The sequence below is a fragment of the Toxorhynchites rutilus genome, chromosome 3 (genome assembly GCF_029784135.1).
Source record: "Toxorhynchites rutilus septentrionalis strain SRP chromosome 3, ASM2978413v1, whole genome shotgun sequence".
Lineage (NCBI taxonomy): Eukaryota > Metazoa > Arthropoda > Insecta > Diptera > Culicidae > Toxorhynchites > Toxorhynchites rutilus.
Genome location: NC_073746.1, coordinates 328,775,802 through 328,799,397, shown reverse-complemented (window position 1 = coordinate 328,799,397; position 23,596 = coordinate 328,775,802). Strand labels below are relative to the sequence as shown.

The window sequence follows — 23,596 nt, the reverse complement described above, 5'->3', positions numbered from 1 at the left end:
GGTGTCTTGAGCACGGTGAGCATGTATTCCTTCTACCCGCGACATCTGGTGGCGACTCTCGTGTTTGTGAGGCAAGTTGTGACACTACCCACCCACTCTACATTGTTGTGTCGAATTGGTCCCAACAAACGGTGTCGACAACGATACCGATATCGTGCCATTTTGCAACGATTTTGTCGACCTACCCTTCGTATTCGACAACCAATTTCGAGCCAAACCTGTGCCAATCTGGCACCGCGTCGATTGCAGTACTGCTCAACCGTTTTTATGGCTGTGTGTTTTCCAAAAGTTTAATGTTAAGCAAAAAAAAAAACAAAAAATTGCGTTGTTTACAAATATTTATTTATAATAAATTCATACAATTGTGCACTATTGCTATTCGCAGCGATTATACCGTCATCAGTAAACTCCCGTCAGCTACAAATTTCTTCATCGGAATCGCAGTCGGCTCAATTATTTTTGTCCCTTTCGTTCCCTCTAGCAGACACACCTAAATGCGTGGGCAATCATGACTGTTGAGATGGATGAGTTTTTTATTCTGAAATGAAATTAAGAGATCAAAATTCATATCATAAGTAAAAATTAAAACCAGTTATACTTTCGGGTATTCAAATTGGTTACGTTCGTGTTGAAGTTGTTGTTGGTGATTATGGTGAGATGAGCGCTTTGGTCTGATCCCAAAAACAATACTTTACCGAAGCTGCAAACTCCGTTTTCATTCCATCCAGATCACCGCTATTCCTTCATTTTCATTTATACATTTCTGCTGTTGCTGCTGCTTTCCTTCCTTTGGCGCGATATATTAACAAAGACTAGCTGCGTTCACCACAAATTCGCCTGTATTTTGTCTCCGTGTTGTTGATTTTGTTACTGAAATTAATCAAGGAAACATCATTTATATTTTATAATTAAATATCAAAATTATCCTTACTTACAAAATTTATTTCTCGAGTCATTCTCTGTTATGTTTTAAATGACAATTCAGAGAGAAAGAGAAAAAGCAATCTCTACAGTGATGCCGTTTCGCTCAGTACCAAAAAATTGCATACAATTATAGTTCAACTATAGACAGTGCTGCCTGCGGGGGGTAAGGCGGAGGTAGATTCCAGCACTTTTGTAGCATGTTACTTCGTTTCGGTCGACATCGGGCCAATGACTGCTCGATTATGTTTGGAACTGGGATGTTACTTCGTTTCGGTCGACATCGGGCCAATGACTGCTCGATTATGTTTGGAACTGGGTTTGTACCTATAACCGCTCGAAAATATAGGAAACTGGGTCCACATTTTACCCAAGGCGCGTAGAAGTATATCCTAAGGTGGGCCAACTTGCTAAAACCACTCTTCAGCCATCTTGGAAGTCTACTGTGTTTTGTTTGTAAACAAAACACAATACGCTAGTGCCGAAGCTCGCTCCTGATCAGTCTGTCTCTTTCACGCTTCAAGGAAATAATTCCCCTTCTGCTTTCTTCCGTACTGTTTTCATATACCGCTCCCCTAACCAACTTAGTGACGAAACGGCCTCACCTAGTACCATAGACCCGTCTTGATTGTACCCGCTTTAAAATATTTTCGAGCGGTTATCGGTCCGATGTCGACCGAGCGCCATAAAGTGCTACAAAAATGCCGTAATCTAACCCCGCTTTGCCCCCCGCAAGCAGCACTGCCTACAGCCGGCTATAAATATTCGCGATAACGTGTACTGAGTGAAACGGCATCACTGCAGCGATTACATTCTCTCTCACACTGAACTGTCACTCATATAAACAAAAACGAAAGGAGCGAACGGAGTAAAGAATTTGCTTGGGCAAGTAATTTTTCATCAATTGACAATGATATGTTATATTTTAACGTATTTTCTTTGAATTTCAGCCGACAGTGATGTGATGGATGAGAAATAATGGGCAGAATTTGTGGATAACCAATGGGTGCTGCAACGCTCTAAGGAGGAAGTTCCAGTTATGTCTCCGTGTGTTTAAAACCGGCAATAAAGCGTGAGTCAATAGCAGCTAGATGGTATATCAATATAATATATGTAATAAATTGTTAGATGAAATGCATTTTATTTCAGAGTACTTCGCAGTTGTGAAAAAACGTCGGATATCATGGATTCAAAGGCCCATCGCTACAGTTACCGATCCTCAAATTTGCAACTTCGTTGGCAGCTGGTATAGGACGATTTCATCAAACACCCATCGATGATGCTATCAACTTCCCGGAATTCCGTTGGATAGGATTATTAAGGTAAAACTCACTTGTACAATTTAATACAATCAAAATATTTATGTCTACATGTACTTTTCAGTGAAAATTTGATTCGTTCACACCGGTGAACCATTGCATCGGATGGTGTCGTGACACACTGTCGTTTGAAATTAAGCTTTACTCGTATCAAATGTTTCTACAGAAAGCATAATCATCGGACGGCAATGCTGGAAATGTTCCCTTTGAATGATGTAGCGTATTATACTTTGTTTCAAGGAAATTATTCGTTCATTATATAGTGTAGTATAGCTCTAATGTTATAAATGTAGTACAGCACTGTGTCAGTTAATAGTATACAATATGTATTGTAAATAAATTAAATCATTTCCATCGAAGGTGTTTTTTAATGTTTGTTTCAACTTTAATGCAAACAAATACCGCCATAATGAGGGTCGAGCAGTTTTTCAATCGGTCGACGTGGTGCCAGATTGGCACAGGTTTGGCTCGAAATTGGTTGTCGAATACGAAGAGTAGGTCGACAAAATCATTGCAAAATGGCACGATGTCGGCACCGTTGTCGACACCATTTGTTGGGACCAATCTTACACAACAAAGTAGACTGCCCAGTTCCAAACATAATCGAGCAGTCATTGGCCCGATGTCGACCGAAACGAAGTAACATGCTACAAAAGTGCTGGAATCTACCTCCGCCTTACCCCCCGCAGGCAGCACTGTCTATAGTTGAACTATAATTGTATGCAATTTTTTGGTACTGAGCGAAACGGCATCACTGTAGAGATTGCTTTTTCTCTTTCTCTCTGAATTGTCATTTAAAACATAACAGAGAATGACTCGAGAAATAAATTTTGTAAGTAAGGATAATTTTGATATTTAATTATAAAATATAAATGATGTTTCCTTGATTAATTTCAGTAACAAAATCAACAACACGGAGACAAAATACAGGCGAATTTGTGGTGAACGCAGCTAGTCTTTGTTAATATATCGCGCCAAAGGAAGGAAAGCAGCAGCAACAGCAGAAATGTATAAATGAAAATGAAGGAATAGCGGTGATCTGGATGGAATGAAAACGGAGTTTGCAGCTTCGGTAAAGTATTGTTTTTGGGATCAGACCAAAGCGCTCATCTCACCATAATCACCAACAACAACTTCAACACGAACGTAACCAATTTGAATACCCGAAAGTATAACTGGTTTTAATTTTTACTTATGATATGAATTTTGATCTCTTAATTTCATTTCAGAATAAAAAACTCATCCATCTCAACAGTCATGATTGCCCACGCATTTAGGTGTGTCTGCTAGAGGGAACGAAAGGGACAAAAATAATTGAGCCGACTGCGATTCCGATGAAGAAATTTGTAGCTGACGGGAGTTTACTGATGACGGTATAATCGCTGCGAATAGCAATAGTGCACAATTGTATGAATTTATTATAAATAAATATTTGTAAACAACGCAATTTTTTGTTTTTTTTTTGCTTAACATTAAACTTTTGGAAAACACACAGCCATAAAAACGGTTGAGCAGTACTGCAATCGACGCGGTGCCAGATTGGCACAGGTTTGGCTCGAAATTGGTTGTCGAATACGAAGGGTAGGTCGACAAAATCGTTGCAAAATGGCACGATATCGGTATCGTTGTCGACACCGTTTGTTGGGACCAATTCGACACAACAATGTAGAGTGGGAGGTTTGGCTCGTAATTGGTTGTCGAATACGAAGGGTAGGTCGACAAAATTATTGCAAAATGGCACGATATCGGCATCGTTGTCGACACCATTTGTTGGGACCGATTCGACACAACAATGTAGAGTGGGCTGCGGGGGGCAAGGCGGGGTTAGAATCTAGCACTTTTCGTCGTTCGGTCGACATGGTGTACACAACCGCTCGAAAATATATGAATCTGGGGCTTTCAATGCTTCGAATATAGCTTAGCTGTTGGCTCTTCATTCTCATTCTTTGATCGTTAAAAGAATTGGAAATAGTCACGAAAACGATCGAAAATATGTTACGTCAAAAAGCTTACATTAAGCGGCCCATAGACGTTCAATATCATTGATCATTAATATTGAATTTTTTGGTTGGTGCAATATAATTGTTCGCCTAGAGGCTTCAATATTGTCACCATTGATAATCAATTTATAATTTTAGAAAATACTTTATTTTTCAACACAATGACACATAAAAAACTATTAACTCAAATGCATTTCAAGATTACTTTCCATTCACCAATATAAGTCCCTTCTCCCATAAACTCTTAGCGAATTCCACCTTATCCTCAAGCGGGAGATCCGCAATTGGCACCGGCTTCGGATACATTTTTATGAGCAACTCTACCCCGAGAGCCGCATCGTTGTCCACTTCCAGGAAATTTGGCTCGAACTCGTGGTATTCACGCGAGTTGTCCGTATGGTAGTACACGTGCAGTTTGCTGTCCTCGTTCACCAGACGGAGAATATTCCGACGGAGCAGTCGCACTGTCGTATTCAGTGTGAACGGTGTTCGAAGTGTAACTGTGCCATCTGCATTATGTGCAAAATTTGCGCCGTAAACGGTGCCTGGAAGCTCACTATCGGCTATTTGGGGTGGTAAGGCATCGTGCTGAAAACGTTTCCCTAGCTGATCAACGGCAAAATCGATGGCATCCACACTGAAAACCTTATCAACCAGGGATTTTACTTTTCTGACGAGATCCGCCCGAGCTGTCGTCTCGTTGTCGGAATGAACAATTCCAAAATGGTCGTGTAAATCTCGAGGGATGCCCTGACGGAGTTCCAAATAAGATTCGGCCGCTTGAGCAAGGGCATGCGGTAGGAAAATTTCCATCAAATCAGCCCAACTGTTCTTCTGATAAACACTCATTGTTACATGCAGCGAATGGTGGCCAGAGACAGTGCATGCCTGATGAATTATCCCTCGGGGAAAGTAGAGCAAATCGCCCGGTTCCAGGGTCACTTCAAGTATTGGCAGACCGATTTCCTCCTGGTTGAAATTTGGGGACGATACACGAGCTAGAACTTCGGAAGCGTCACGTGGACTGTACAGTTTCCAGTGTTTGCGCCCCTCTACTTGGAGGACAAATGCTTCGATATCATCATAGTGCGGAGCGAAACCTTGACTATTAGGGGGAGTCAGGTAAAAATTGGCACCGGTCATGCAGTGGAAAAATTCTTGTAGTTTTACATTCATTTCATACACCCCATTAAGGTAGGTTTGGGGATTCAACATACGAATGCTGCATCCTTCTTCGTAAAATTGCCACATATCTGGCGGCAGGACTCTTCCATCTGGGTTGTGTGTTTCCCGTTTACCTTCCTTGTATGAAGTGACATCAATGTTTTTCGTGTATTCAATGTTGTGTCTCCGGAGCATTTCATCGATTTTACCACGCGACAGTAAATTTTTGTAATAGGTCGAGTTGTTGCGTTGAATCAGCAAAGGTTTCTTCTCCCAGTAATTATTCATGAAGTCCTCTACGGTTATTGGATGGATGACCCAAGCCAATTTTTCGCGACCCACATCCAAACTGTCGCCCAGCTGCTCCTTCACAGGTCTTTCAACGTTTTTGGGTGTAATAGGTTCCTTCTTTACAACAATTTTCGAAGGTGTGAAATCCATTGGCAACGGAATTATCCGACTTTTGTTTTTCGTTCCTTTTTTCTCCTTAGATTTAGTTTTCTTAAGCACAGGAGTTGAATGATTGGAACCATCTTTCAAAGTGGACCCATTAAACGAAGCTTCGAGTAATTCATCTGAAAACGTTTCCTCCCGTCCTCGCTTGGAATGATTGACGGCATCTAAACTTTTGCGCAATTTTTGCTTATGCTTCATCGTGTTTTTGAGTACAATTTTCAAACCGACGTTTTGTTTTTTCTTGCTTCCGTTCAGACTTGCATTTTTGCCGTTCTTAGTTATTTTTTTGTTCTCCGATGCAGAAGTATCTTTCTGGGCTCCCTAAAACGGAACAAAAACTAAATTATCGATGGCAGAGCGATATTGAACCAAACTACCTTCTTGCGTTTCTTCATTGATGGTTCTTCTAGCAGATTTTGTTCCTCTTTGCTAAATTCCTTCAATTGTTCCTGAAGCAATTGATCAATCATTTTCTTTTTGTTCGACAAGGGCTTCTTTTTCTTGGTCTGGTTATTGTCCACCTGCAAATGTTCCGTTGGAGCCCGCGGTGTATCAAAAATAGACATAACTCCACTCATGCTTATAATAAGAGATGAGATTTGTCCGCGGAAGATAGTTTATAGCTTTGAAACGAACTAAATAAGTGTAAAATATACTAAAAATTAACAATTTTTAAAGGGGTTATAGTAAACAACAGCACCATGCTGAACTCAAACAACGTGAGAGCACAGCAGTGGAACTCCATACAATTCACTGACAAAAAAGTGTCCACATTCTCATCGCTTGTTTACGTGAAGAATATATTTTTTTCAGGTACACTTGATTTGAGCGTGTATGGATTTCTAGCTGTCTTGACGCAAGGTTTTTAATGAAGAATGATAAGATGGGAAGGTTTATATAAACATGTTTATAATTACATAAGTTTATTCAAATATTAATATTGCCCTTTTTTAACTATTCAGTGCAATTTTATCAAAATGTGAAAGAATAATCAAAAAAGAAATGTTTTTTTTTCAATATTTTTTTGAGATGGTTATTAAAAATCCATGAATACCTTTGCTTTATTATTTACTCCCCATTATTTGTTAATTTTTCCTGCTTTTCGTTTTTGATCATTTTGACATATCAATTTCAGAGGTTTAAAATTGCGACTAGATAGAAATTTGGTGTGAAAGAGCGAATTGTGGGAAATTTTCTAAGCTTTATAATTAAAGTTTTTCTGTAGTATTTAATTTCTGCGTTTGTTTGAATGACCGATTGAATTTGATTCATAGAAGAATAAGATTTCATTTGATATGTCGATTTTCAATCAAAAGTTATGAATTTTCGAAAAACGTAATTTTTGGAAAAAAGCAGGAAAATGATTTTTTGAACCATCGGTTAAATTTGAAAAATTATAATTGAAAAACGAAGAAGAACACATTTTTGGATATGTTCTTTAAAAAATCATCAGCTGTCGAGAAAAAATATAAAAAATATAGCGCCCTTGGACAATGAAAACTAAAAAGAACAAATACGATCAATAATTAGTTATTTTTTAGGAAAAAGGGGAAAAACTAGATTTTTCGAACCACCCTAAAATAGAATGGGATCTAATATTTAGCTAGAGAAACAAAACTACCAATTTACACGAAAATCTGAGAACCACTATATCGGTTTGGCGTGGAATATATATATATATATATATATATATATATATATATATATATATATATATATATATATATATATATATATATATATATATATATATATATATATATATATATATTATGACGTCTCCCTCCGTTTTAGAGACATCTTAACATTATGTTCAATTTTTAGAGAGTAAACCTAAACCATCTGTCAGCTTTTTCACTGTTTACATTTTCTTGCCACAAATCGTTGCCACTTTTTTATCTCATGTTCCACTTCTCTTCTCTGGTGAGAGGGTTTCGCCTCTCAATTAGGTCAACTGTCAATTTTAGAGCACGGTGCAGAGATGCCAGGTTTGATGAAATGACTTCATTTTGAAGACATTTGACTTACTGTGAAGACATTCGATTTTGTGAAGGCATTTTGAGGACATTATGTGAAGACATTTCGGTACGATAATGTGTGTGAATTTTTGGGAGTTATATTATAATGAAATTCCTACTATTGGCCGAACATATCGTCAAAAGAAATGAGGCTTTTGTCTCAGTGTATTCGCTTGCCTTTTTATCAGTGTGACTCGTTTACTTTTGTCTTTAGCAATAAATAGATTTTTTGTCTCGTTGTCATTCACTCGCTATTTTCACGACCACTTCACAAATCAAAGATTTTCCAGTTACATACCATTTCAGTTATTAGTTTTTGGATATGGTTTCAGTTGCAACCAAACTTTTAAAGCTAAAATAAACAAATTAAGTTGTTTATAATTTTTTTATGGAAGTGATAGTCATCCATTCTATTTTTTAGCATTCAAATCTACATACCGTACCCTCCTTTATAAAACATTATCATATTATCAGTTTTTGTGGGAATTTGGGGCGACATTCACTCAACCAACAGTCAATTACCATTTCCAAATTAATCTATCAAATAATGCTCAAAATTAAGTTATGAATTTTAGTTTTCGTCAATATGATTGTGAAGACATTATTCGTACTATATGAAGATATCTTAAAAAAATCATTTGGCATCCCTGGTACGGAACAGGTTTGTTGATTTGACAATTGGTTCAACACTGTGTCTTCCCGAATGTAAACAAGCGGTAGATTGAAATTAACTAAACTAGAGCTGAGTGAATAGTGATTGTTATAAACCCGCAAGAAAACCTTACGCAAAAATGTTTCTTACCAATATTTTACTTAAAAAGGTTAAGAGCAAGTAAGTATTGTAGCAAATAAATTATTTGCGGGAGACAAATTCTTGGGGATAGACACTGGCTAACTTCTCATCTCAAAAATAAGGGTATAAATCATCTGAACTCTTAGCTTTGTTCGAGATGTCCCAGATTCTTGTTACGCGAATTTGACCAACGCTGTGTACTTAGAATATAGATTCGAGAATTTCAAGAACAAACATCGAGTACTCAGAATGATTCACTAACATGTTCATTTGCTTGCCTTAAGAAACATCCTCGTGCTGATGGAAAGTGCCGTGAGCGGTCACCAGTTTACATGGATTCGGGAACGTTTGGCCGATAAGATTGAGATGATTCGATTCGATCCGTACAGTAAGTCTGATTAAGCCTTGAAGTCTCATTATATAATGGTCTTTTTTTCTTTTAGTACAACGTAACAGTCTATACAGGGAGCGTAGACGGGTTCGCAGCTTGAACTAGGCAATAGCTTGTTGAGCTTGATTAATAAATAATAATGTTATACCAAACAATGACTCCAAATGATAAATGTGAAATCCGAACATCATTCTTGGTGTCTTGTAAGTATGATTGTTCACTACAATAGATCAAACTAATGGTCACAGTGGTACAATGCTCCTACAGAAGAAAGTATGGTTGTTGTTTCAATAGAACATACGTCTGAACAGTAAAGAATATATATTTTCATGAAGCGGTTCGTAAACGAACGGGGGAATAGGAAGTATTTCTTCCAACTTGCATTATGTGTACCTTGGAGGTCCGACTCAAACAGTGTCTGAAAGATATTTAATAACTGAAATGCTTTTCCACTTACGATATACCCAAGATGATACCCTCATCACTTCCTTAGGCTGATAAATTATCCATCCTGAAAACATTTATTACGGTAACCGAGGTAGAAACGCTATGAACTGGAATCACGGCAACGACATTTAGAATGAAAGATCGTACACGAAATGTGACATGGAATGTTTGCGCAGCATATACTTAAAATTCTGAGGCTAAAGGCTGATTTAGACGATGCCAGTCAGCGCTCTAGTTGAAGTATCCAGTGAATAGAGAACAGACACTCTGTTCAAGTTAGAGGCCAATTACTTGTTCGATACTGGTACAAGTATCTTGAACAGAGTGTCTGTTCTCTGTTCACTGGATACTTCAACTAGAGCGCTGACTGGCATCGTCTAAATCAGCCTTAAGAGAAGTCTGTTAGCCAAATTTCGGAACTAGGAAATAACGGGCAATACTACCATGGAGTCCGCTTTCTACTCAGTGTGCAAGCTCATGCTGCATTTTTTTATTCATCCGTTTATTTTTACAGGCTCAGTCACATAAGTTTGAAGGAGCCAAATTTTTAACTATATTTTTACTACCATATATTAACATGTTTCCTTAATTCTATGGTTTATAAAATAGGAAACCGATTACTCGCGGTCGACTCGAGTTTAGAAGGGTGACACATTTTCATTAGGAAAAGGATGGAATGTAAGGAGATGTGTGTTCACACTCACGCTCACGTTCATATTCACATTCTCATTCACACTGACACTTCATACTCAGTTCTTAAAACTATCCTTACATCTAATATGTATTTACAATTGAACTTATTCTAATGTTAGTAGGAAGGGAACCGATAGCTCGTGAAGGGCGAAAAGGAGGGGATAAGGGTATACATACAATCACACACGAAGATCGATAGCTTTAAGGAAAACATATATATTTGGGACATGTAATCAAGATCTATCCGAGCCAACACATCTCTCACCAGCAAATCGGGCTGCTTTCCTCGAGCCCGAAGGGAGTTTTCTAAATTAGTTCTGGCGACAAGATACAACTCGCACGACCAAACAACGTGTTCGATGTCGTGGTAACCATGACCACAAACGCAGAGATTGCAGTCTGTTGGAAGAGTAAATTTCGGATTTCTCCTGAGCGAATCCACCTTTGTTCGAGATGGAAAATGCTAAAAGCTGAAAACATTTATTCAGCCTAAATTTAACTACCATTAGTTACAATGATTACTTACATCTAGTTTAACCTCCAATTTTTCTCCTATCCAACAAATGTGTAATTGTAGATGTTCCTAGAACCTATCAATTCAGTAAGGCATAAATGTAATCGAATTCATTATTAAATTCAGTGCCACTTACGACTACAAGAAATTGTTACGAAACTATAAACTTCAACAATTGTGCATAAATATAATAGAAACTGGAAACTGGTGTACCTTGCGTTCAATTTGGTTTATGAATGATGGCCGATCAGATTCTAGCTATCTCGCCAGTAACGGTATTGTTGGGGTCAACTGTGGCAACGAGAGGTCTAACGTATGTGCTCGTAACCGTCACAACACAGTCGGCAAAATTAAAACGAAAAAGTAGCGCATCTAACGAACAGTGATTAGACATAAGTCGGGAGAAGGTGCGAATAAAGTCCCGGCTCAAGTTCAGACTTTTAAACCACGGTTTGAGGCTAACCTTAGGGATAATCGAGTGAAACCACCGGCCCAGTTCACGCTGCATTGCTGAAGTGGGAATCTGCAAACAAGAGGGTAAACGTTGCCAGATTTATGACACGGTTGTGCAATTTTACTATCGTCCAAAGTTACACGACGACCAACACTGCCGAGCTACAGAAAAAAAGATTGTGATTCTCCTGCCAGCAGACATAGCAGATAGTGATCCCCGATTTTTGAAATTAATCGTTCATCAACTAATCGAATACTTTTCAGCAGTTTGTTATTCGATACGATTAATCGCCCCAAATAATCGATTAATCGTCATACTGAAAGCAATAATAAGTTAGACTAATATTTTAAATTTGTTAGAAAGCCATCTGGAATCAAAAACAATTATTATCTTTTACGCTCCCCTAAACTCGTAAAGGAAGGTCAATTCGCGTTGACGGCATTGAGCTTCGTTTACGAGTTAAGGGGAGCGCCGTCATTGGTTGATTTTCAGGATAAAACTGCAGTGGCCGTACTTTTTTTGACGTAGGACTACATCTTTCATTTCTATACCGGGGTGTAAAATCAAAGTTTCGAAAACGAAAGCGTTACGCCGGAGACCGAGATTTTGAGCGTTAATAGCTCCTAAACAACTGAACGAAATGGTATGATAAACACTTCATTCGAAAGATAAAATGTCTACGCGTTCTATACTTGTTACTTTTTGATCCAAAAACTTGTTTCAATAGTCTTAAAATTGCTTTCAAAACAGGCTATTGAAATCACCAATCGGTATATAAGCGAGCGCCACTCGGAAATCCACTCAGTTCTAATTGAACAGCGATTGGAGCTGTTGTGGTGAAACTCTTCGTTTATCATGAAAGCGCGGATGAACGGTGTCACCAAGAGCCTGTTTGTGCACCCTAGGCCAGAAGGGAATCCATCAGGAGGAGAGTGATGCCACAAACGGTTCCCCGGGAAGACATCGCTACACACACATACACGCGCAGAATTCTTTCCGTTTGGATGCCATTCAGCATCGAGAAAGTTCCAGAAAGATCTAATCATTTCTGGAAAAGAATCTGCCAGTTCCTCTGGGAATTTAAAAATACATTCATGTGAAAGAGTTTATTTTAATGTTTTCTAACCATATAACACAGCGATCAAATACATTTGATTTTGTAATTTTTCAACCAAGTGTAATTCGCAGGAAAGCTTCTGAAGATTATTCTTCCCCATCAGTAGGATATTTCCGTATCCAATATTGTATGCGTACGCAATCGATTATTGCTCAGTCGCCGAAAGTTTCGAGCTCAGAGAGTTCATTCCCCTCTAGTTTGCCTTCCAAATTGCCATCGTAAACCACGCCTTCTCTCGATTCAATCACGCACAAAAAGCATACTTAAGCGATATTCTGGTGGTGAGACGCATTCATTTTTCGTGAGGACATCGACAAGACAACATTGTTGCTGAGGGTGCTGGACAGCGAAGGATCGAGATCTGCCCTGAAACGCAAACAGTTTGTTTGAAACTGTGAGGGAGCACAGAGAAGCCGATCCTTCAGGAGAAGAGAAGATGACCATCGAAGCAGCCGCTACACACACACATACACGCACGGAATTCTTTCCGTTTGGATGCCATTCAGCATCGAGAAAGATCCGGAAAATAATCGATCAGTTCCTCTGGGAATTTAAAAATACATTCATTTGAATGTTTTCTATCCATGTAACACTGTGACCAAATATGTTTCAACCAAGTGCTATTAACAGGTGGTTATCGAATTAGCATTAACCACTGGTGGGCTTCCAGTATCGAGGAAAATTTGGAAATATCTAATCGTTGCTGGAAAATAATCTGCCAGTTCCCCTTGGAATTGAAAATTACATTCAAGCGAAAGAGTTTATTTTAATGTTTTCTATCCATAAAATATCCATATAATACATTTGGGTTTGTGATTTGTTAATCAAGTACAGTTAGCAGGAAAGCTGGTAAAGATTATTCTTCAGAACAAGGTTTTTCGTATCCTATATTGGATGCATAACACCTTGTGCCTCCAACGTAACGCTCTCGTTTTCTCGTCCCCCAAATATTCATTTATTGATTCATTCAGAATGGATTTAGATTCAACTTCAAACAAATGATCTCTAAATCAACGATAGTCCAACGTCACCCTTGCGGTTATACCATAGATATAACCCACTTCCTGTTTTTGCTCTGGGCTTGGATCGATTAATCGACGTAAACTATTCGTTCGCTTCGATTATTGGTTGTTCAGTATTCGTTCGATTAATAATCGATTTCTGTATGAAGTATTCGATTAATCGATTAATCGAACGATTATCGGGGATCACTAATAGCAGACTAGCAACGAGGCGAGTCAGTCATCCCTATTCTGTATTCCGACGGATTTACATTTCGTTCGAAATCGTTATTTCGTTTGAGTTATAATTTTATATTCCCTATTTCGAACGTTTTGCCCATCCAATGTTTCAAGAGAAAAGATCGAACGAAATGCAAAAACAACTCGAACGGACTACAGAATGTATTTTTTTTTCAAATCGTTCGAAATATTTCGAATCGATCGAAATACAGAATAGAGGTGAGTATTTTTCAACCGCAAAGCAGTGAACAACAAAATAGAGAACCAAATAACAACCAGAGAGAAGAAGAAGAAATTTCCATAGATTTCCAGGATGACTCTGACAAAAACGAGCTATGAGCGTGTCATGAACCGCTAGGAGAGATGAGCGAAAATGACGAATTTTTTGGCAACAAAATGGTAATTGGGGGATTGCTCTTTCCTTAATGACCAGGCAACGTCACGTGGATCTCCCGCGATGGCTACACCGAGAACCAGATTGACCGCATCTGCATCAATCGAATATGGAGACGGAGGCTGCTTGATATACAGAATAAATGCAGCGCCGCATCATCTTCTCGTCGTTCAAAACCAGGACCAGGGCCTTACAATTTCATTTCAATTGACACATTATTGGGCTCTATTATAAAAATCGAGGCAATGAGAATTTTGCTACCAGTTTCAACCAGCTTCAACCTCTAACCACTCGTTATTTCATGCTAGAATGCATTAAAAGACTACATACAAAAAATTGTTTTGCTAAAAAAGTGAAATTCACACGTGACTGTCGTTACACATGAAACAATGCATGCCTTACGCCTATTAGGCTTCATTTGTCGAGGGAATATCAGTTTTCTCCAAAGCATAACCATATTAACACTTTTGGAAATTCAGATATTTGATATTTTCATAGCAGATGTCTCAAAAAAGATTTGGCATCCGTTCTATACTGCCCATGTTTGTATAGGAGAAATGAACAAAATCTACTTTTTCGCCATAATGCATTCTACGCAATGTAATACGTTTGCTCAACATGCAAAAAAAAATTTTTGTTCGAAAACATTTGAGCAATTTTGAAAAAAACGTCACGTCACGAAAAATCACTGTTTGTCCGCATAACAGACGTAGGGCCCTATTGTAGAAATCGAGGCGATAGGATTTTTGCTCGTTAGCCCTATTTTCCCAGTCTACTTTGTTGTGCAAAATTGGTTCCAACAAATGATGTCGACAACGGTACCGATATCGTGCCATTTTGCAATGATTCTGTCGACCTACCCTTCGTATTTGACAACCACTTATGAGCCAACATTGGGCCAATCTGGCACCGCGTCGACCACACGCAAAACTGCTCGACCCTTATTATGGCTCTGTTTCTTTTCAAGGAAATGAAAATAAAATGTAATGAAAGAAATACTGTTGATAAAAAATATGTATTTTATTTCTAGAAAAAGCAATTTACACTTAAATACAATTGCAACTTGAAATACAATCATCAACTTATCGGTTATTCACTTAGTTTTATAATGTACATCTAAATATATATTCATGTTAAAAGTATGTGTAGTATATAATAATATTGATGTGAATGCCTGCTGTCGGTGGAGCGGTGGAAGGCAATGCGGGATTAACCTGAAAATAAATAAAATAATTAATACGAAAGTACATTATACGTTAGAGATAATAGGAACGATAACAAAAACGATTCCTTGGTCTAGAAAAAACCAGAAACAAGGAACCGTTTTTACTATTAGGTCGATTCCGTTCATAACAAAAAACATGAAAACTATGCAACAAAAATAAATCATTGTACTCACCTGTATTTACTATGATGCCTGTTGAAGCTGGAGCAATAAAAGGCAATGTGAAATTAACCTGAAATAAAAATAATAAATAGTATACATGTATATAAAATATTATAGCCTATAGAAACGATATTATTTTCATTATATTACCGGAATAAATATTCGTTATCAGATAACAAATATTTATTCCGGTCACATCCCTGGATACGGGAAAATTATCCGGCACAATTATTTTAATAATTCAACTGTCTCTATGTCTCTGCCGACCAATACAACAGATTTTTCTGATAGAACAGTGAAATAAACTTACTCACCTGTCCTATCTGTCTACTCTGCAGTTCGGGAGCGTGATCAAGCCAATCTGAAACGAATTAAATTGAGTTTAAACTGAAAATAAAAGCAATTTTTGATACTTACAAAAATCGTTTCTCTTTCCAAAAACTGTTGTGTTGTGTTTTGACAGTTCAATGAGGAAAAAAAAGGCTGCTGTGATAGCGATTCGCTCAATTCGTGTAGTTTTATTGTGATTATAGCAGAAGCTTAGGGCAGTGCTGTCTGCGGGTGGCAAGGCGGGGTAAAATTCCGGCACTTTTGTAGCATTTTTCGTCACTCGATCGACACTGTGCTTATAACCGCTCGAAAATATAGGAATCTGGGTTGCTTTTATAGAAACCGAGCAAGTCGATAGCATCGACCAAGTGATTGCTATCGGTATAACTGTCATAATTTTTCGAGCAGTTTGTTTTGGTTTGATTGTTGTTTTTGTTGTATGTTTTGATTCGTTCGTTTGTTTTCATCAGTATTTGTTTTACGGTGCTGCCAGAAAGTTTAAACAAGGTATGTGTTCAATCCAGAATCATTTATACTCATCATGCTCAAATTTACAATGCAGAACTTACTTCCAGTGCATATTTCAATGGCTGAAAATGAGTGGACAGGAGGAAAAACATATCGTTGAATCAATGAAGGCGAACGTAGAAATTGCTCGAGGCTTTTGTGGAGGCAGTTAGAAAAGAATCCCGATTAAGGAAAAGTGCGAGAAATTCAGTGGGAAGCTCCAAGACATAGTCATATTTACAATTTTGGAAATACAGATATTTGAAATTCTCATAGCAGATGTCTTAAAAAAAAGATTTGGCTTCCTTTCTATAGTGCTTTGTGAAACATTTCAAACTCGTTTCAAAATATTTCAACGTCACCGCTGACATTAGAGCAAGAGTAACGAATCGAGCTGTTTTCCTCGATTTTCATAATTCCAGATCTTACTCGGTGTGATAGTGATAGTGACTGTATCGAATTCTCGATTCGATTTATATAATAGGATCCGTAGTTCCAAACAGATTTCATACATCGTTCAAAAATCAACAATTGTCAGGTACTTTGACCGATGTTCAGATATCATTTCATGTTCAAGTATTGTATAATGGAATACATAGACCGGTTTACTTACAGACAGTTCATCGTCAATGTTCCTTGCTAAGTGATGCAACTTTTTCTTATGATAGTTTCTACAATGAGATGAAAGGCAAAATGTGATATATAAAAAAACACTAGTTGATAATGGATGCCCTATGTTATTTCTTCTCTAAATTCTTTAAAATTTACCCATTACGATTCGATCATCTTTCTTTCACCTATTCACCTACATAAATTACTCTGTTCAAAAAAGATAATCTCTATCCATGCTCATCTTTCGCTATTTTCTGATTTGCTCTCTCTCTTTCTATCTCTTTCTCTCAGTTACCGAATATTAACGTCCAATGTTTCATTCGATTTTTTTTCTTGTAATCCTTTCGTCCTAACCTTAAAACGGTATGTATTTGATTTGGTTTCCTGTTTCGAGAAAATTTCCACTGGCAATAATAATACTTCATTGCGGCTCTCTTAATGCTTGTTTTTTTCTTCTCTTTTTTCGAATAAGTGTTTTTTTGGTACATGTGGGAACTGATTGGTATACAGGACCTGGATGATTCGCCCAGGGGGTAACATCACTTATAAGCTAATGACTAGAAAACGTGCTTCTCACTTGAAAACTGTTCGCATGTTTTATCTTACTCCCAGCCAGAAGTATAAACTTTGTTTGTTGAATGTCTCTCTATCACTGTGTCCAAATTTTATCCATGTGTGTGTATGTCGATTCCTGGTTTATTAGACATTCCAGAAACAAAAGCAAAATGGGGATGATGGAGTAACATTATTCGGGTTAAAAGTACAGGGGTGATGTTTTGTGTTATAGGCACTCACGATTTTTTTGTTCTAGTTATTTCGAGTTGATAACAGTAGTTTAATTCCACAACTGTCTGTGTGTTGGGTTGGCGAAGGAATGATCGATAGACGATCGTGAGAGGATTTTCAGGGAGGGACGAATGATACCCAGATCATGCTTCGGTAGAATAGTGTAATACTTGTTATTTTTTTATTCTCCTTCCACACGCTCTGTGACTTGCATTAAAATTTGGTTTCGTCAGTTTCTAACTCTAATATGATTTTCTGACAGTAAATTTCAGTATTACTGTGATATACACTTTTATTTGATTTTAAAATTATTTCTGGGGTTTTCTTGTCCATGCTTAGAATTTGCTCGGCCGCTGAATTTAAACTAAAACACGAAATAAGTTCAACAGGACATTTTTAAATTTTGGTTGGGTTTCTGATTGGAAATAACAATGTGCTCGTTTTTACCAATATTAAATCTTTCTAATTGACTCTCTATTTGAATGGTGCAACATCAATTAGAAACTAGCAAAGTAAGCTAGCTTAGAAGCAACGAAAATGGCAAAAAATGCTATCCATAATAGCGAATACAAAACAACAATATTCTCTGAAAAAAATTGTTAATTCATGATTGTTGATCTTTAAGTTAAACTTTTTATCATATCCATATGCTTCAACATCATTTGTTCCCGTCCATTCTAACTGGATGATGACTCAATATAGCCAATATAGTCGTTCAATCAGTACGAATATATTGAAATTTCTTCAGTTCGCTCACATCAGCGCATAAATCATGTTCCAACTTTTTTAATGAAAATAATAGTACTAAAAATACTAATCTCACTGTTTTCTTGTTTTCTAAGTTTGATAAATGTAGTTTGTTTCTTTTCTTCACTAATACTAGCAGTAGTGTTTGCTCTGCTTTCTCACTTGCTCAAAAATGACACAATCTTTTTTTTACTGATAATAGAGCATAGCTTAATATGTTCCTAATATATGGGGTTTCTTCGTATTTCATATACTTTTTACGTTTACTCATCATTTCACATTGTTCTTATTTTTTTTTTTGATTCACATCTAAAGGTAAAGTTCAGTTCAGTTTCTGGCTTTATTAGTGTTGGTGGAGTAGATTCGAAAGGGATTCCTGCTTAAGCGTAAAACTCCATTTTGCTGACCATTTTGTACTCCTCCTCGTCGATCTTATACATGTCCATTAGCTGCGGGAGTGGAAAATAAAGTTTGTGTAAATTTGGAAACAGACATAATCTTGTTAGAATGAATTATAGCAATACACAGGGTGTCGACTACCTGTACAAAAAAAACACGCAATATAAAAGAATTAACCCCTTGCCGTACGATTTAATTTCCAACAACAGGGCTCAAAGACGAGCGCAGTGGGTCGTTTTGATACTCTGTTGAGTGTGTGTATCTTACATACGACCGTAGCAATCCCGCATCATCACACGCCTGAAGCATGTATCCATTTCACATCGATAGACGACGAGTGAGGTTCGATGTTGTACGTTCTGGGACAGTTTAATCGCCACGAGTGTGGTTCGACGTTATACGTGAAGGGGTTAAGGCAAGTTTAGTTCGAATCATAGGAAAAAAATCCAATCGTGATCCCGAGTTGTCATGTTACGCGAGAGCAGCCACAACTACTTTTTGATGAATCTGACCACAAAATTCAGATGTAAGTTCTGCTCTATCTGAACGAATAGTTTGACGACGAGTGCCGAGCGCTTCTGAGCGACTCAACAAAACGTGGAACGATACAGACTGAAGCGAAGGCAGCAAACACATCTCTTTCGGAAAAAAAAGCGCTGCCTGGAAGAGAGTGTAAGGAGATGGAGCTGATTTATCGTTCTCGAGAATGGCGGAAGTTCTTCAAGAAACTTTGTGCTTTGTGCCGCGGGCCGAAATGTGCAGAAACAAGGAAGGAGGCATCTTGACGAACGAACGCGAAGTGATCGAAAGGTGGAGGCAGCACTACGATGAACGCCAGAACAGCGCGCAGACAAGAGACCAAGACGGCGTTGAGGAGGACTACACCGGTGCAATGAACAACGACCTCGTACCACCCCCGACGATGGGTGAAGTTAAGGAGACCATTAATCAGCTCAAGAACCACAAAGCATCTGGTAAGGATGGCCTCGTAGCGGAGCTCTTCAAGGGAGGACTTGTAGAGTGTATGCACTGATTGATAGTCAGGATCTGGGAAACAGAACAGCTACCGGAGGAGTGGAAGGACGGGGTAATCTGCCCCATCTATAAAAAAGGCGCCACTGCCTCCGAAATACATATTAATGTGGACCTTGTTGGTCCTTTGCCACCATCAAAGGAGAATCGGTATCTTTCAACCGTCGTGGATCGGTTTACTCTTGGCCAGAAGCCATAGCTTCACCTGATATGACCACACCGACAGTTGCTAGATTTTTTCCATTCTGTTGTTGAAGAACTGCAGCCATGGTCCGGGTTTATTGGAGAAAAGTAGTGAATCAGATCTAATCTCAATGGGATGTAGAGTCATGATAAATAAAAAATAAATAAATCTGCTCTATCAACAAAAAATTGCTAATAAACCCATTTCATGACTGCTGTTCTTCAATAACAGAATGGAAAAAATCTAGCAACTGTCGGTGTGGTCATATCAGGTGAAGCTATGGCTTCTGGCCAAGAGTAAACCGATCCACGACGGTTGAAAGATACCGATTCTCCTTGGATCCTTGGATCTCCTTTGAGGTACCGAATGATTCCATTGATCCCGTTGTCGGCTGTAAAAGAACGCATGAACGCATGAACGGTGATTCTATGGTTTTCGGAAGACTCAAACTTTGGCGTCTTTACGACAACAGTAAGTAAAGTCTGAATGAGCTAAAATGTTGTATAGTGTATTTTTTCGAGGTAATCATTTTTTTTCAGGAAGTCCCATTCGTAAATTTGAGATGACGATTCTCATTGGCACTCTAATGCACATCGTTACTCATGAATTTATTTTTAAACCAAAATAAATAATAATTTGCAAGAAAAAAATTAAATTAAATTAAATCTATTCTGCGATAATATCGTAACATATGAAGATGCGAAATAGACATCTTTTGAGAATCCAATAAATCAAAGGACTATCCAAGCGGATTCAAAGATTAATCACTTATTTTGTATTCTTTGCAACAATCTCAACACTCCTACCCCAACGACCGAATTAAAACATACTAAACAGACACTGCTCATCCTAACTACATCCATGTTTCATTAAATTATCAAATTAGGTATGTTTAAATATTAAATCGATGTATTCATTTAAATTTGGAATTGCCAACGTATATAAATTTACTGCAGATAATCGAAACTAGTTGTATAGACCAACCCCTTTTCCAGCTCTCTCCTCTATCTAGCTTCGTACAAATTTGTTCAAATAACCATATTTATAAAGTATATTAACAAATTGTTCAAAACTTTCGATAAAAAAAAATCAAAACCAAAATACTCTGGATGATCGAGTCTAAAATTCCGTATAATCGAGCCTCCGGGTAAACCTGTACTTACTCTTTCTTAACTTATATTAAAATTATTTCAATATATCCCCAAAAATCATAATTGTAACCTTTTCTGTTATTAAGTTCTTAACAGAAGAAAAGCTGTTCAATATTCCTTGCAGAATACGTGATAATCTATTAATATGTGTTCTTCGCCTTAACTCAGTTTTTGAAGTGATTTAATTCATCCTCTTTAAAACAAAATTATGAAACATTCCGCAAAAACTGAAATATGTATATTCGGAAGATTACTGTATCGTATTTATTTTCCATCGATTGGTGAAACGCTATACTCCATGCGAAAACTGGTAAATATTGACCATCCGGATAACATAAAAATTCTTGCTATCAATTTCATATCATATCTGTGTGTATATTCTCATGCACCAGACTTTTTTATTCGATGTTTTCTTCTTTACGTTACCGGTGATCCTGTTTTTTTTGTTGTTAAAAGTTACTTGCTGGCGGTTTTCCAATGTCCTTTATGCTGCTATTCTTCGGAAGCAAACTATTGTACCACAAGCATTTACAAATCATAACATCTTTTATCGCATATACAATTACCCCACATTAATCTAAAATATGTATTGCACCTGATAAATTTAAAGAATAAGTAGGGGACATTCAAAAACAACTGATCGAATAAAAATCGCCGCTTTGTTCCCTGCTTATAAATATTTGTACGGTATGCATCACAATATACAGACATTTGCTGCATTGTCCCTTGCTGTCGGTATGATAATTGTTCAAATGAGTACAATCACGGGAAAATTATCGCTTGGCGATCCTTCTCTGTCTCATCCGCACACAAATCCGATCGACGGAGAGTGAATCATTGGCCGACAGAGCTTCTGTTCTTTCTACTTACGAGACAGAATGAACTTGTCTACCACATGTTTGGATTCGCTCACTCACTGAGTGGTATCGTATGACGCGAGACGAACACATTGATTGAAGATGTTTTCACATGCTGAAAAAAGTTGGATGCTTTCGTCGATTCTCTCGTCAATCACCAACATTGGTTGCTGATAGTGTAACCTATCGGAACTTGTCGATGATAGTTTTCTCCGAAAATCTATTCATGATTCAAATGAGGTCAGGGTTACCATATCTACAGAATGATCTGTATTTATACAGATTTTTCAGACTTTTTCAAACCAAGAATCTGTAGATACAGATTGCAGATTTTTTTATGTTCCATACGCTCATACTGTCTTGTAACTCCATTTTACGTTGATAGTTCCTGTTTCAAGGATTGATAATATCTGAAATAATCTTCGTTGCGTTTTGACGTAGTTTTTTTTTTAGATATTCAAGGAGATTTATAGACAAATAGTTAGGTAATGAATATGTCTTCTATGTATTTAAACAACATCGAGTAAAAATTTTCATTCAAATTTCAACAGTTTAAAATTGCTTTCGTGTCTGCTGATCTAATAGAGAGTGAATTGCTACACGAATACGGATGAATTATTTTCTTGTTTATTTCGCGCAGGATTGACAAGATTGCCACATTTCATGGCACGACTGATGTTAGATTTCAGAATGCAAAAGTCGGGTTCAATTGGAATAAAACGCTGCAGAAAATGACTGCAACAGAAACTACCACTCAGAAAAAGTGTAGTAGTCTAGAAATATTGTGGCGCGGTATTGTATTTCAAAACAAAAACTAACCGAGCAAACGCAACGCCCCGGGTAGACGTATGCCATCCGACGCTTGCTAAAGCTCGGTCGGACATTGCTAAAGGATCGTATCCTATGTTTCAAACTAACCGGGCAATCAGTGGATCTTAGGTTTGCGTGAGAGACACCGCCGCTTCCGACAGCGGGTCGGCGGTGGACTCGCATCGCGTCATCTTGGCGGCTTGGGCCGCTTCGATTCTTTATCCTCGCTAAATGGGGACTTCGTCCCATTACATTGACCTCAGAATAAATTTCGAAAAACGAAAATGAGAGAAAAAATTTCTAATCTTATACACATGATGCTTTTCCCGCGCCACAATATTTCTAGCCTACTACACTTTTTCTATGTGCTTGTTTCTGTTTCATTTGTTTACTGCTGTGATTTATTCCGGTCGGGGTTTCAATCGAACCACGATCGAGATTCAAATCAATCGGATTTCGGAATATGAGTGACTGTTCGATATTGTTATCCCAAACATGGTACATGGTTCATGTGGGAACTAAAACATTGCATAGTAGATGAAAAATGTATAACGCGTTTTCGATAAGATTTATCATTCACAGATATCAGACACTGACACAGTGTTGCTAATGGTCACCATCGTATGACTGTTCATGGAGAGGGATGTTCTGTGTCATTAATGAACATCATAAAATGAACAGTCAAACAACCGTCGAACTAAAAATGTCATATGACATTTCGGCTTTTTTTCGTTCTATACATTAGATATCCATCGCCCCGTAATTAAACAACAGTGTTCACGGGGAACGCTACCGCTGAAAACGTTCATTCAACACATTCGCACTTGATAGGGGAAAGTTCGACGGTTGCTTTGATATAGCAATCCGTCTGA

The 23,596-nt window shown here is 37.8% G+C and overlaps 3 protein-coding genes and 3 long non-coding RNA genes across 10 annotated transcripts in view; 3 read left to right on the top strand and 3 right to left on the bottom strand.

The window, feature by feature from the left end:
- Positions 1 to 326: 326 nt before the first annotated feature.
- LOC129779242 (uncharacterized) lies at positions 327 to 1,045 on the bottom strand. Of its 2 annotated transcripts, none has more exons than XR_008743603.1 (3): positions 936 to 1,045; positions 599 to 870; positions 327 to 538 (listed from the first exon to the last, which is right to left on the bottom strand). It is a non-coding gene; the product is annotated as an uncharacterized LOC129779242 (long non-coding RNA). The 2 variants fall into 2 exon arrangements; XR_008743604.1 differs by having other exon boundaries at positions 932 to 988.
- A 685-nt stretch (positions 1,046 to 1,730) lies between these two features.
- On the top strand, positions 1,731 to 2,599 carry LOC129778609 (uncharacterized). Its single transcript, XR_008743465.1, has 4 exons — positions 1,731 to 1,810; positions 1,872 to 2,015; positions 2,071 to 2,243; positions 2,305 to 2,599. It is a non-coding gene; the product is annotated as an uncharacterized LOC129778609 (long non-coding RNA).
- Positions 2,600 to 2,962: 363 nt separating this feature from the next.
- Positions 2,963 to 3,681, top strand: LOC129779238 (uncharacterized). 2 transcript variants are annotated; one of them, XR_008743598.1, is made up of 3 exons: positions 2,963 to 3,072; positions 3,138 to 3,409; positions 3,470 to 3,681. It is a non-coding gene; the product is annotated as an uncharacterized LOC129779238 (long non-coding RNA). The 2 variants fall into 2 exon arrangements; XR_008743599.1 differs by having other exon boundaries at positions 3,020 to 3,076.
- Positions 3,682 to 4,365: 684 nt separating this feature from the next.
- Positions 4,366 to 6,632, bottom strand: LOC129776509 (bifunctional lysine-specific demethylase and histidyl-hydroxylase NO66). The gene is made up of 2 exons (XM_055782193.1): positions 6,238 to 6,632; positions 4,366 to 6,181 (listed from the first exon to the last, which is right to left on the bottom strand). The coding sequence occupies exons 1-2, from the start codon at positions 6,436 to 6,438 to the stop codon at positions 4,442 to 4,444; spliced, it is 1,941 nt and encodes a 646-aa protein (XP_055638168.1). The 5' UTR covers positions 6,439 to 6,632; the 3' UTR covers positions 4,366 to 4,441.
- Positions 6,633 to 8,561: 1,929 nt separating this feature from the next.
- LOC129779380 (39S ribosomal protein L33, mitochondrial) lies at positions 8,562 to 9,217 on the top strand. Its single transcript, XM_055786813.1, has 3 exons — positions 8,562 to 8,710; positions 8,956 to 9,059; positions 9,115 to 9,217. The coding sequence occupies exons 1-3, from the start codon at positions 8,670 to 8,672 to the stop codon at positions 9,165 to 9,167; spliced, it is 198 nt and encodes a 65-aa protein (XP_055642788.1). The 5' UTR covers positions 8,562 to 8,669; the 3' UTR covers positions 9,168 to 9,217.
- Positions 9,218 to 16,867: 7,650 nt separating this feature from the next.
- Positions 16,868 to 23,596, bottom strand: part of LOC129779379 (1-phosphatidylinositol 4,5-bisphosphate phosphodiesterase) — a 128,110-nt gene continuing 121,381 nt past the window's right edge. For all 3 annotated transcript variants that reach the window (XM_055786812.1, XM_055786811.1, XM_055786810.1), the window contains exon 14: positions 16,868 to 18,740. In XM_055786812.1, the coding sequence (XP_055642787.1) occupies positions 18,672 to 18,740 (69 nt within the window). In that variant the 3' untranslated portion in view covers positions 16,868 to 18,671. The remainder of the gene's footprint in view (positions 18,741 to 23,596) is intronic.

Bases quoted from the DNA above. Each gene is read 5' to 3' on its own strand.
- LOC129776509 (XM_055782193.1), bottom strand. From the start codon at position 6,438: ATGAGTGGAGTTATGTCTATTTTTGATACACCGCGGGCTCCAACGGAA. The intron at 6,182-6,237 runs GTAGTTTGGTTC...GTTCCGTTTTAG, and splicing joins CAATGAAGAAACGCAAGAAG to GGAGCCCAGAAAGATACTTC.
- LOC129779380 (XM_055786813.1), top strand. From the start codon at position 8,670: ATGTTTCTTACCAATATTTTACTTAAAAAGGTTAAGAGCAA. The intron at 8,711-8,955 runs GTAAGTATTGTA...GCTTGCCTTAAG, and splicing joins CTTAAAAAGGTTAAGAGCAA to AAACATCCTCGTGCTGATGG. The intron at 9,060-9,114 runs GTAAGTCTGATT...TTTTTCTTTTAG, and splicing joins GATTCGATTCGATCCGTACA to TACAACGTAACAGTCTATAC.